The sequence below is a fragment of the Aspergillus versicolor genome (assembly GCF_001890125.1).
Source record: "Aspergillus versicolor CBS 583.65 unplaced genomic scaffold ASPVEscaffold_5, whole genome shotgun sequence".
In the NCBI taxonomy this organism is placed as follows: domain Eukaryota; kingdom Fungi; phylum Ascomycota; class Eurotiomycetes; order Eurotiales; family Aspergillaceae; genus Aspergillus; species Aspergillus versicolor.
In genome coordinates this window covers 252875-264413 of record NW_024467528.1, presented here as the reverse complement: position 1 = coordinate 264413, position 11539 = coordinate 252875, and the positions used below count along the sequence as shown (strand labels likewise).

Below are 11539 nucleotides of genomic sequence, written 5' to 3'. Positions count from 1 at the left end.
TTCCGTGTCCCCTTTCGACCAATCAGATACGGGCGCTGGACAACTCCAACATTGGGGGCGACGGAGAGACGGCGAGCAGCCTACGATGGCAGCGAATATATAAGTAGACGAGATCCCCTGCTGGACTGGGGCTGGGATTGTTATTAAGCTGGCAGCTACTCAATATCCTATCTCTCTTTCTCCGTTTCTTATCACAACCATCTGGGTTCAGTTCTTTTATCTCACCTTCTGGAAAATATATACTTCTTGAATTTACTCTTTATACACCATTCCAAAAATGGCCATCGTCTCGACAAGCATCGAAATTGCTGCACCTCCAACTACCGTGCGCGAAAAGGTACTTCACGTCCATATCCACATCCACATCCATACGTGTAACCCTAACTAACTCCACTACAGTTCCTCGACTTCCCCTCCATCCCAACATACAGCCCAGCCGGTTTCATCCGCTCAATCGAGCCCAACGATGCCTCAATCACAGGAAAAAACCTAAAAGCAGGCGACAAACTCGAGGTTACCGCAGGTTACGGCAAGTGGAAATTCTCCCCCGTTGTTGAACAGAACACCGAAGAGCTGTTTTGCTGGCGGGGTTCGGTGCCTGGAATTTTTACGGGGGCGCATATATTTCGATTTGAGAGTGTTTCTGGCTCGGATACCGCTGGGTCTGGAGTTCGGACGAGGCTTGTACATGAGGAGAGGTTTAGTGGGTTGTTGGCAGGAGTCATGGGTGAAGGGTACTTGGGGAGTTGGCTTGGGATGAGGGAGGATACGAGGAAGGGGTTTGAGAGTTTTAATGTGGATTTTAAGAAATGGGTTGAATCTTCTACGTAGGTAGGCTGTTTGTTGTTGGATTCTTTCTGCGCCGCTTGTTTGATATCCACTCTGATCAGTTATACATGTTCTTTCCTATTTAAACAGAATGTTTTGTTGCTTGCACCTTCCGAACATTGCAATATATATATGATGTTTCATGAGGAAGGTGCTATGGGCCGTCTCGGTCGTTCTTTCTTATTTTGCATGAACTGACGAGTCCATGGTGCGGGTTGCAGTTGCCTTGTCAGGTAAGGTACCTTTACACCCCAGCAGCCTTCTCCCGCCGACGAACCCGTACCTCGAAGTCAGTCGGCTTGACAAACCAGTAGTTCTCAGTATTCCATTTTCGGTTCTCTGCAGTAAAGTCGAATTCACGGATGATTCGGGGAATGAGCTTTGACATTTCTAAGATGGAAATGTGCTTCCCAAGACAGGTTCGAGAACCTAAGCCAAACTGCGGGAACCTGTTAGTGAGGGTATTGAGTATGAGAAGAGTGTGTACACATACCGGCATATACATCTCATTCATAACCTTCAGCCTCTCAGGCTCATCCTCGGCCTCGATCCACCTCTCTGGTCGGAATGTCTTTGCGTCTTCAAATATTGTCTCGTCGTAGTGTGGTACCCATGCGTTGACACCGACTACAGTCCCCTCGGGGAAGAAATGGCCGCTTATTTGTGCACCGCCGGGGGGTACGACGCGCCAGAACGGGAGCCCTGTTGCACTGTGCATACGGAGGGCTTCTTTCATGACAGCTTGGAAGTAGGGCATTTCTTGGCTCTCTTTGAAAGTGACTCGTTCGCTGCAGAGGCCTCGAGCGGTGTAATCGTTGATTTCCTCGCGTAGTTTGCTGAGCACGGCGGGATAATGTAGGAGGTGATACATGATTGAGGAGAGGCTGATGGCTGTTGTATCTGACCCGGCGATAACATTTGAGAGACCCATCATGAAGACGTGGTAGTCTGTGACCTTTTCGGGATCTTTGTCTCTGGCGAGATTCATCTTCTCGAGGAATGTTTGGGTTTTCAAGGGACCGTGTTCAACGTCGCTTTTCTTTTGTGTGCTGTGACGGGCAATCTTCTCCTGGACGTAGCGCATGATGTATGCTCGGCCGCCTGCGCCGGACCAAGTAAAGCGACTCAAGGTCCCAAAAAGCCGGGGATGCCATTCATGATATACGCCAATCAGCGAGCTATAAGCCATCAGGTTCTGGAGTGCGCCAATAGTCCCGTCAATATCGTGGCCCTTGTCGAGGAAGCCTATCAAGTTAGTACATAAAGACTGCAGCTTTGTATGGCCAAGCTCACCAAAGCGTTGCCCATAGGTAATCTCCCCGATAACATCAAAAGCATAGAACTGGAGCCACTCCCCGAGATTGAACTTCGCATCTCCCTCGGCAAATTCACTCAATCTCTGGAAGAAGACATCCGCGCATTGATCCACAAATTCTTCATAGTGCACCAGAGAACTCATCGAGTATAAACTCGAGAACCTCTTTCGAGTCTCGCCTGTTACAAACGTGATTAGATTAGCACTCACCCTCACTAACCACCAAAAGAAAGAGGGCAGCAACCGACCATGTCTCTTAATATCCCTATCAGGAAATAAAGTCCACCGCTGAGGATCCGGATGCTTCCAACCCTCATACCACGCGGCCTTCGCGAACTTGGTGCCCGTCCCGTAGATCGTTTTCAACGCAGCCCGGTCATTGATGCTGTAGTGGTCAGGGGCGATGCGCACGATGGGCCCGTATTGGTCGTGCAGACGGATGTTGTCATCTTCGAAGTGCCCGTTCCATAGACGGCGGAAGTACCAGAAGCGTGTGAAGCGCGCCCAGAATGGGCCTGGGATGGACTGGAGGGTGCGTGTGGTGTAGGTGAGATAGAGGAAAGATAAGACGTAGCGGGTTATGAGGATGATGGGAGCAAAAGCAAGGAGGATGAGTATATGCATTTTGAAGAAGATGGTACTTGATTCTGTGTCTATGTTTAATGAGAGTTGGGTTCTTTATAAGTATGGGACTGGAATAAGCCTGCAGATCGTGGGTTGCTGACCCCACCCCCACCGCCACTGCGGAGATCACGGCCCTACAAACGTTCCGCACCATGGGGTAGTATGTTGGGGTAGTATGTTAGAGGTAAGCAGTGTTGGGGAGATAAGAACTAACCAGCTTGAGTCTGTATTAGTTACTAAGTGAAGTTGGACCGAGGCTAATTATTAGAAGTTGAGGTTTGACCATTCGAACGCCGTATAGATATATTTCCTAAATTAAAGTACAGATAGAACATGTTCATAAGCGTAATATGCTGAGAAGAGTGACAAATTATCCCGGAACAGTCAAAAGCGACAAAGAGTGGGAATCGTCCTGAATCTACTCCAACCTCATCAAGGCATACGCGGAGCTTTCACGTTTGAGTTAAGTATAACCGTAGTTGGGGTCCCCCAGATTACGGACGGCGGTCACCCCAGAGACCAACAATGCCCATTGAAAGAGCCAGGCCGGAGAAGAGCGCCCTCACGCACTGCAAGCGGCGTTCGGTTTCCATTTCCTTCCGCACAATCTCGCCGTTGACATTCTCCTCCGACTCAACGACCACAATGTCGTCTTCCTTCTTTTGCGCCTTCCCCGAGCACAGAGATGCGTATCCAGTATCTTGTACAACGCTGCAGAGCCAGGCCTTGATGCCGTTCTCGCGGTGGAACCAGAAGTCGACGCCGTAGGCGCCGATGGTCGACATGACCACCATCCAGACCAGGTATGGGTGTTTCCGGTGCCGCGGTGAGATGCCGTATGCGAAGAGGAGGCATATGTTGGAGATGTTGGCGAGGCGAAGACCGTGTTTACGGTTTAGGCGCTTCACTTCATTGAGACTCTTGGAGGCGTTTGCGGAAGTGGAGAGGAGGCTGAGAGAAGGTACGGTGATGGTCGAGGCGGAGTATGATAGACCCTGCACAGTAATTAGTAACGGATTTTAGGATGGAATCAGTAGCACGTACCGTTAAGAGGCCGAGAGAGACAGTCCCTACGAACTTGGTGACGGTGATCGGGCACGCCATGGCGGAAAACAACGCGGCAGCACTGCGACCGAGCGCGACAAGATGTAAGGGTTGCGGATGGCTCTGTTCCGTGGATTGCGGGTTTTTCCCTACAAACCGTGATGAAAGTCGCCTGTCGTGGGCTGGAGTGGATGGATACAGAGAGATGGACAAGCCGCGGCTGCAAGTTTGTCTGATGCGGCGGAAAATTGTTGGTGACGTCGCTGTTGGCCTAAGGCACTGACAGCACCGCGAATCAGAGCAGTGGATTTGGCAATCAATTGTGCGCCCAACCGTGCATCGGAGAAATAGCTAACTGGTCGATTTGGATAATTAAATGGAATATCTAGTAGTGTTAGTGATACGAAGGCTTATTTTGGAAGTATCTGGTGCGAAGATCACCTATATACGGCACTGTTTATTGCGCGGGCCGAATGTGTATAAGGGTTTTACATTTTATGTCGTGCATTGATAACAGATCACTAAACTGATTAGCAGACACCTCGGCAACCGATAACCGCGGCTCCCGACTGAGGAGCTGTCAGCTTCGACCATCATTTAACTAATGCTTGACGTCCGTCAATTCACCCTGATTCAACTTCAAACAACTGTCTAAAGTCGCTGTACTCTGATAAATCAAAATGTCACTCCCTAAGTCCGACTATCTGAGCGATACATGGAAGGACGGCCTGTTCAGTGAGTTACTTCATGCCAATGCGCATGAACTTGAGCTAATGCTATGCAGCGAACAAGGTCGTCTTCTGCACCGGTGGAGCAGGCACAATCTGCAGCGCGCAGGTCCGCGCTCTCGTCAACCTAGGCGCCAACGCATGCATTGTCGGCAGAAACGTTGAGAAGACTGAGAAAGTTGCCCAGGATATTGCCACAGCTCGTCCGGGGGCTAAGGTAATAGGAATTGGTGCCGTGGATGTGCGATCGTTCGATAGCCTCAAGGCCTCGGTGGACCGCTGCGTTAAGGAACTCGGAGCTATCGATTATGTTATGTATGTTGGAAACTGCACGGCCGGTGTCTGTCTTGCTTGCTTACTGACTTTGTCCACCGTCTAGTGCTGGCGCCGCGGGCAACTTCCTCGCCTCGATCAACCAGATCTCCGTAAATGCCTTCAAGTCTGTAATGGAAATTGATGTGCTTGGTTCATACAACACACTCAAGGCGACAATCCCACATCTCGTTGAATCTGCAAAGAAGCATAGAGTGGACTCGGAGTCATGTATGTTTTCAAAACGAATTCTTTGCGCTGCTTTGCCTTACATTTTTCATAGTGAAACCATCCCCGGCAGGAACTGGAGGCCGAATCATCTTTGTTAGCGCCACGCTGCACTACACGGGCGTCCCATTCCAAGGTCACGTCGCAGTTGCAAAAGCTGGCATCGACGCTTTGTCTAATAATATCGCACTTGAATACGGTCCGCTAGGTGTTACATCGAATGTCATTGCTCCTGGCCCTATCGCATCAACGGAGGTTAGTTACACAACGCGTACATTTTTTGAGGATTATTACTAAATACTCCCAGGGCCTGGATCGCCTTCTCCCATCTGATAAGATGGAGAAGATGGTCAAGTCGCAGCCACTCGGCCGATTTGGCTCCGTTCGAGATATCGCCGATGCGACCGTTTACCTATTTGCAGACACTGGCAGCTACGTGAGCGGCCAGATCTTAGTCGGTAAGTCATCATTGCTCCTTTTTGAATTCCATTATTGACTGTGTGTATAGTGGACGGTGCTAGCTGGCGTATTTCTTCTGGCGTTGGTTCGGCTGACTACCCCGACTTCCTGCTCTCAGGCGATACGTTCGATAACGTGAAAGGAAAGAAGAAGTCAAAGCTTTGAACCAGATTATAGATTGCTTTTGGGGCGTTAGAGTATATTCCGTCTTTTCCTTTGACCACTTGGAAGATATTTACAAACAATACAAGGTGGAGCTTTATTGATAGTTGGTGGTATAAAGCCATGTTTCATCTTGGTTAGAGGATACGTACCCATGAATGAATAGAAAGACGGCAAAACAAAGCGTCTACATAGGTGTTAAAGAACCATAACCCTGTCATTGACTTCCTGCATTGTTGATTAGAAGTATAAGTAGAGATGTCCTCCCATACACGCCGCATTAGACAAAATTTCGATCCTGCTCGAGAAAATATTCCTACATAATATCTTCAGCTCTAATACTCGCACAGTATTATAAGTCGGATTATTATGGTCCCTTCGTGACATGGGTTGACAGTCCTGATCAGCTGAATATGGACGACATTTCTTAGGAATCGGCTCCCATAAATTTGGGAGCTGACACCCCTTACTAAGGGTACGGTCACCGGCAGTTCCTGGTGTGAAACCCGAGGAGCGCACCGGGGTGCTCTCAATGTATGCCGCTTCCCAGAACTTATCAGGACGTATGGGAGGAAAATTGGACGAGCTTGGACACGAGGGTGGAAGTAGCCAGTCGTGGCAATGAGTATGTATGTGAGAACATATCGGTACTTACTTCAGATCTGGGTGTAGCCTCAGGTGGCCTTTTGGAGAATGGTTGATATGATGGAGGGATTTTTATGGGAGGAACAGACTGTGGACTGGCGTGGAGGACTATTACTTAGTTACTTAGACTTAGTCTCGTCTAACACTAAATTGATCTTCCCTTTTCTCCATAAGCTTAACCTTCCATTCATACTTTCTTCTAGACCTTGGTGTTTATGTCGTGCCGATTACGCTGGGCTTTTTCCATGGAGGCAAATTTACTCATACAAGGAGAATAACTATGCAAAGTTTTATAGAGCCAGTTTTGGGAAGACAAATAGTCATCGAACTCCGGCGTGCTTGGTTTGATATACAGCAGGATACGGATTGGTATTCGATAAGGTGGCGGCATACTATACAGCCTAAAGCATCTGCTACTCCGATAAAGGGCCTGGAAATGCCCCTCTGGTATTTGTCCTGGTGGTCGAGAAGGTGGGCAGTGCATCGAAACAACAACATTTGACATCATGACAGAGCTGAAACCACCTCAGATTCACCTCAGCTTGAAAAGTCAGCTCTCTGCAAGTTACGGGATATAATAGAGCAAGCTTGAACGAAACCACGCAAGTGAATACAAAGAGAGCAGTAAAGAAGTAGTTCCAAGAAGCTGTAACAGTAAAAGGCTGCATTGTGCACCACACAAAGAACGAGGCACGACTGGTTTCGCAGCCGATTCGACAAGAGAGTTGTTCAGACAAAGAACAACAAAGACATATTAGTGTCCTTGTCCTCGAGATTATATAAACGGAGATTCCCTTTTTTGGTTTGGCCCCTTTCCATAATTCGAGAATCCAGTTTATCTGAACATCTTAGTATCGACAACCCTTCCCACCCCACCCCCAACCGCGATATATATATATATCAACGATTCGCAGAATAGTGTACAATACTTTATATATATACATACTTACAATACACATCAGAACTCGCAAAAGGCACTTTTACGACCGAATATGGTTTACGGTCGCGAGAGTACAACCAGGGACAGGGCTGTGCCCTACCCAGAGATGTCAGCGCGTGAGACTGACCATGGTCAAGGAAATAACGACGACGACCCAAAACTGATGATGGAGAAGAATCAGTTCCGGAAGAATGTACAACACGTCCTTTCGGACGAGAACATGACACCGAGTCAGAAAGTCGAAACCATGACCGGCTATTTGACAGACCAGCAGAAGGCCAAGATGAAGGCCGAGGCGCAACTTGATGACGCGCAATTGCAGAACGATCGACTGAAAAGGGAATCAGAAAGTCTGGCGGAATCCTTTGACGCGGTATGCACCGAATTACAGAACGGCGAAGAGAAAATAAAGCAACTAGAGGAGAAGATAGAAGCCACAAAGCGAAGCCGGCAGCCTGTGGTTACAGGCACAGTTATGACTAATGACGATGAGTCCCAAAGACGCGAAGAACTGGAGCGAATGCTGAATGACAGACTTGAAGAACGGAATGTTAAGATTGCTCAACTTGAGCAATCATTAACCGAAACTAATAACAGGCTTAAGGAATATCATACCTACCTCCAAAAGGTCACCGCTGACGCGAACCGCTTTGCTGCAGCATATGATAGCCGGGCTAGTGGCCTCGCAATGGATAACATGAAGCTTCGAGAGCAACTGGAAAGAATGGTGAATCTGGTGACAACTCTTCGGGCTGCTGATATTGGCAGGTGGAATCAAATGCAGCACCCCGCGAATATTGGACCAGACGCTCTCTTACAGCAGCAACAAGAATGGCAACGGCAACAGCAGCAGCAGAGGCAACAGCCCCCTGTTTCCAGATTGACATATGGAACTGTGGATAGCAGTATGAACGACGCATCCGACCCCGACACGAAAATGACTACTATCCCTGAGAGGTATAATCCCCCGGTCTTGACTCGGATGCGACGGCGACTGGCCCGCGTCAAACCAAGAGCTAGACGAGCTGGATCCCCAGTGCCGCGGGCGGCACGACCAGCAGAATGCAGAAAAGGATACGCAGAACGTCGAGCCGCGAGCACATACCTCCAGTACCGAGACGGACCAGGTAAGGACGATACTGATGTTCTGAAGCCCCTGGGGCGGAACAATGTAGGCTCAAAACAGCTCCCACGCAAACGCACGCGTCTGGAGAAGGGCGGGGAAATGGTCAGAAGAATGGAGGCGGTTTCACAGGTGCGCAAGCTGCCTCGTATACCAAGGAGCCTTAAGCCCCCTCGCATGGTACCCAATGCTTACACAAAGAGAGACGATGCGGAAATGTCAAATCTCATGGGTCAATTCTCAATGACAGACCCGGCGATAGAGTCGACCGCGGTCCAAACAGATTCTGACGCTTCGTCAGCAAAGCTGCAGCTCACTGTGCAATATGCGGATCCTTTTCTTCTCCGCTCACATCCTATCCCACGCAGACATCACAGTTCGACTCCTTACTATCTCAACCACAAATCCAAGTCACTCTCCGGAAACGAGAGGGGCAAGAGAGTAACTCGCGCCTCAGACTGGAATCTGGGGCCCGACCCAAAGGAGAGATGCCGGAAAGAGGACAAGACGGGGAAGCCCCAGCAGGTAGTAAGGTACATAGCGGAACCGACTGTCATCCCAGATCGAGACAAGCCGATAGGCTACGACTGGCCCCTTGAAAGCGGCGACAAAGCGCCGGAGGGGTCGTTCAACTGGAGTCAAGTGATAATTGCCATCCTTCTCTTGTTATTATTCTTCAGCAACATGGCGAGGCCAGAGGACCCAATAGTCACATGGAAGGATGTGAATAAGAACCCCCAAAGCATGGTCGCCAAGCTCCGCACTCCAGTGCGAAGCGATGCTGGAATAGCACCAACCATAGTCGATTTTGAAGTTGCGAGATGGAGTGATATCGACCCGAGCATATTAGGATAACACAGGTGGGGTCTGGGGACATATGGGTGAAAACCATAAAAACCGTTAAAATTAGCACAATTCAAAAAAAGTTCCAAAGCTTCAAGATGTCCAAGTAATCGCCCAATGACCAATTACGGACTAGCGGCCAATCTCCCGAGTCCCGAGATCGGGATAAAAATAACACAATTTTGCCCCATCGAACGTGGACTGCGCAAGCCCAGCGCATCATCTGGAGGGGTAAACCTATCATTTACCTGGAGACGAGACCCTCCTGCAAAGCGCAGACATTAACATTGCAGTTTTCGGTCTCTGACACCACTGAAACTTGATGTTGCTTGGAAGAGCCAGCCTGTTTGACACGGGCTTTTGTTGTCGTCAGCTCTCCACCCCGGCGTCTGAAGGCAAAGCGGGCTAGTCCCAGATAGGAATAGTGGTTGCGTCAGCCTTGGCCGTTTGTGCACGGGAACAGCCCCCCCGAGACTCCGTATCTCGACTCCATCTGATACATGACTGCGTCTCACCCACCTTTCCATCTCTTTTGCTATCTTCTTCATCCCACCCACGCCTTTTCTATCGCCAGTGAGGGTTTTGAACAACTTTTCGGAACACTGCCTGCTCACCTTTGCCTATTTTCCCTTCTCATGCGCCCTTTTTAAACCGTTATCGCCATGACGCTCCGTTCGTTCCTTCTTGGGGGCGCCCTCGCGCTTACCAGCGCAAACGCCATGCTGGTTGTCCCAGATGTCGACGCTGATGCCGTTGCCATCCCTGACGATGTCGCTCGTCTTCACCCCATTCAAGCCCAGGCGGCACAGCAGCAGAAAGTTGATCTTGGCTGCGCCGAGTGCCCATTTGCCATCAAGAGTGGTGACGAAACCGCACTGGTAAGTTGTATATAAGATCCAAATTCAATCGAATTCTGCAGACTAATGGTACCAGTCGCTGAAATTCACCATCGATGATGGTCTTCTTTTGGCCAATGACCACCAAATCTTCCCCCCTGCCCCTCCATCGCCGATCGCGGCTGTTCAGCGTCACGTACAGGATGGCGAAGAATCGGAGCCCATCCCGTTGGGCTACGCCGTCGAAATGATGCCGCTCCCGTCTCCTCCAGAAGAGCCGTTTGACATGGTGGAGGTTCGCTTCACTGTTCTCGACCTCGATGGCTACCCCGTCCCATTGGACACAGTCGCCATCACCCTTATCCACGATGCCGAAGGCACCTTATACATGGCTGGAACCGAAATCGAGGAGACTGCCGACCATGAATCTTGGAGGAAGTGCAGTGGAAAGCCCAAGTGCCTGAGACGGTTCCTGGTTCACCGCATCCACTCGATGTTCGCGGCGGCCAAGGAGCGCCTTACTGGAATGTTCAAGGGCCAGGGTTGTTCCGACGCTGGTGCCCTCCCTCCTCCTCCCTTCCCTCCGCACCACCATGGCGACTTTGACCGCCTCTCTCCCGCCGAGGGACACCGTGGTCACCACGGCCCTCACGGCCCTCACCCTCCTCCCCACTTCAACCACAACTTCCACAAGACCTGGGAACGTACTCTGCACCGCGTTATGCGCTTCATCGTGGTCCCTGCCATTCTTGGTGTTCTGGCCGGTCTCGCCGCTAGCGTTTTGGGTATGCTGGTCGGCCAGCTCGCCGTCTTCATGTGGCAACGCTACCGCCGTAACGACCGCAAGGAATCGGCTGAAGAGGGATCCGTTACCGAAAAGCAAGGTCTGATGAGCGAGTCTACCAATGACCTTCCACCAGCGTACACCGATGATGAAGTTGCTGCCGAGCAAACTGCGGGCAAGGCATAATTGATTGGTTGATGATGATGGGAGTAGGCGTCGCCCGAAATGGCATGGAAAAGATGTGAACGCCTAAATGGAGGCCGGGGCTCTGGCTGCTGGACGGGAAGAGCTTTGGACGTGTGAACTTTGTTTCGCAAAGAGTAACCCTGACATGGTTTCGTGAACTCGAATTTGATTCGTTCTCATTCTCTTGACTGCCTCTTGTTATAACATTTTTCTTAGCCGTTCCCTATTCATTCCCTAGTGTAACAACGAACCAATCTTACTTATCATGTAACTTAATTTCTTCTATGGTATATTTTTTTTATGAAAATGAATTTGACAGGAATTACCATGCCTCTTCACTGATCTGTAAGATGTTTCCATTGGAGGCGTTTCAGCATCCTTACATCACGTGAGGGAACTCGGATGCCTGCCAGGGACGATCGCGGCTTGAACGACCCATTCCCCTCTTCCCGTTGAGACAACCACCACTTGAGGTGCTATAC

At 49.9% G+C, this 11539-nt stretch overlaps 6 protein-coding genes across 6 annotated transcripts; 4 read left to right on the top strand and 2 right to left on the bottom strand.

Moving 5' to 3' along the window:
- Positions 1-277: 277 nt before the first annotated feature.
- ASPVEDRAFT_131358 (SRPBCC domain-containing protein) lies at positions 278-831 on the top strand (the record flags this gene model as incomplete). The annotated part of the gene is made up of 2 exons (XM_040806807.1): positions 278-337; positions 400-831. 2 exons carry the CDS (start codon positions 278-280, stop codon positions 829-831), a joined length of 492 nt encoding a protein of 163 aa, XP_040667895.1.
- On the bottom strand, positions 611-2808 carry ASPVEDRAFT_41606 (cytochrome P450). Its single transcript, XM_040812390.1, has 4 exons — positions 2392-2808; positions 2122-2322; positions 1322-2073; positions 611-1267 (listed from the first exon to the last, which is right to left on the bottom strand). The coding sequence occupies exons 1-4, from the start codon at positions 2765-2767 to the stop codon at positions 1073-1075; spliced, it is 1524 nt and encodes a 507-aa protein (XP_040667894.1). The 5' UTR covers positions 2768-2808; the 3' UTR covers positions 611-1072.
- A 187-nt stretch (positions 2809-2995) lies between these two features.
- On the bottom strand, positions 2996-4205 carry ASPVEDRAFT_72039 (uncharacterized protein). The gene is made up of 2 exons (XM_040816151.1): positions 3812-4205; positions 2996-3762 (listed from the first exon to the last, which is right to left on the bottom strand). The coding sequence occupies exons 1-2, from the start codon at positions 3869-3871 to the stop codon at positions 3262-3264; spliced, it is 561 nt and encodes a 186-aa protein (XP_040667893.1). The 5' UTR covers positions 3872-4205; the 3' UTR covers positions 2996-3261.
- Positions 4206-4491: 286 nt separating this feature from the next.
- ASPVEDRAFT_132413 (SDR family oxidoreductase) lies at positions 4492-5703 on the top strand (the record flags this gene model as incomplete). Its single annotated transcript, XM_040806914.1, has 6 exons — positions 4492-4546; positions 4596-4854; positions 4919-5082; positions 5135-5334; positions 5387-5537; positions 5588-5703. The coding sequence occupies 6 exons, from the start codon at positions 4492-4494 to the stop codon at positions 5701-5703; spliced, it is 945 nt and encodes a 314-aa protein (XP_040667892.1).
- Positions 5704-8008: 2305 nt separating this feature from the next.
- ASPVEDRAFT_41603 (uncharacterized protein) lies at positions 8009-9318 on the top strand (the record flags this gene model as incomplete). Its single annotated transcript, XM_040812389.1, has 1 exon — positions 8009-9318. A coding segment is annotated over one exon (1250 nt), but the record flags the coding sequence as incomplete, so codon positions are not given.
- A 160-nt stretch (positions 9319-9478) lies between these two features.
- On the top strand, positions 9479-11293 carry ASPVEDRAFT_168374 (uncharacterized protein). The gene is made up of 2 exons (XM_040808680.1): positions 9479-10129; positions 10185-11293. The coding sequence occupies exons 1-2, from the start codon at positions 9914-9916 to the stop codon at positions 11055-11057; spliced, it is 1089 nt and encodes a 362-aa protein (XP_040667890.1). The 5' UTR covers positions 9479-9913; the 3' UTR covers positions 11058-11293.
- The last annotated feature ends 246 nt before the right edge of the window (positions 11294-11539 follow it).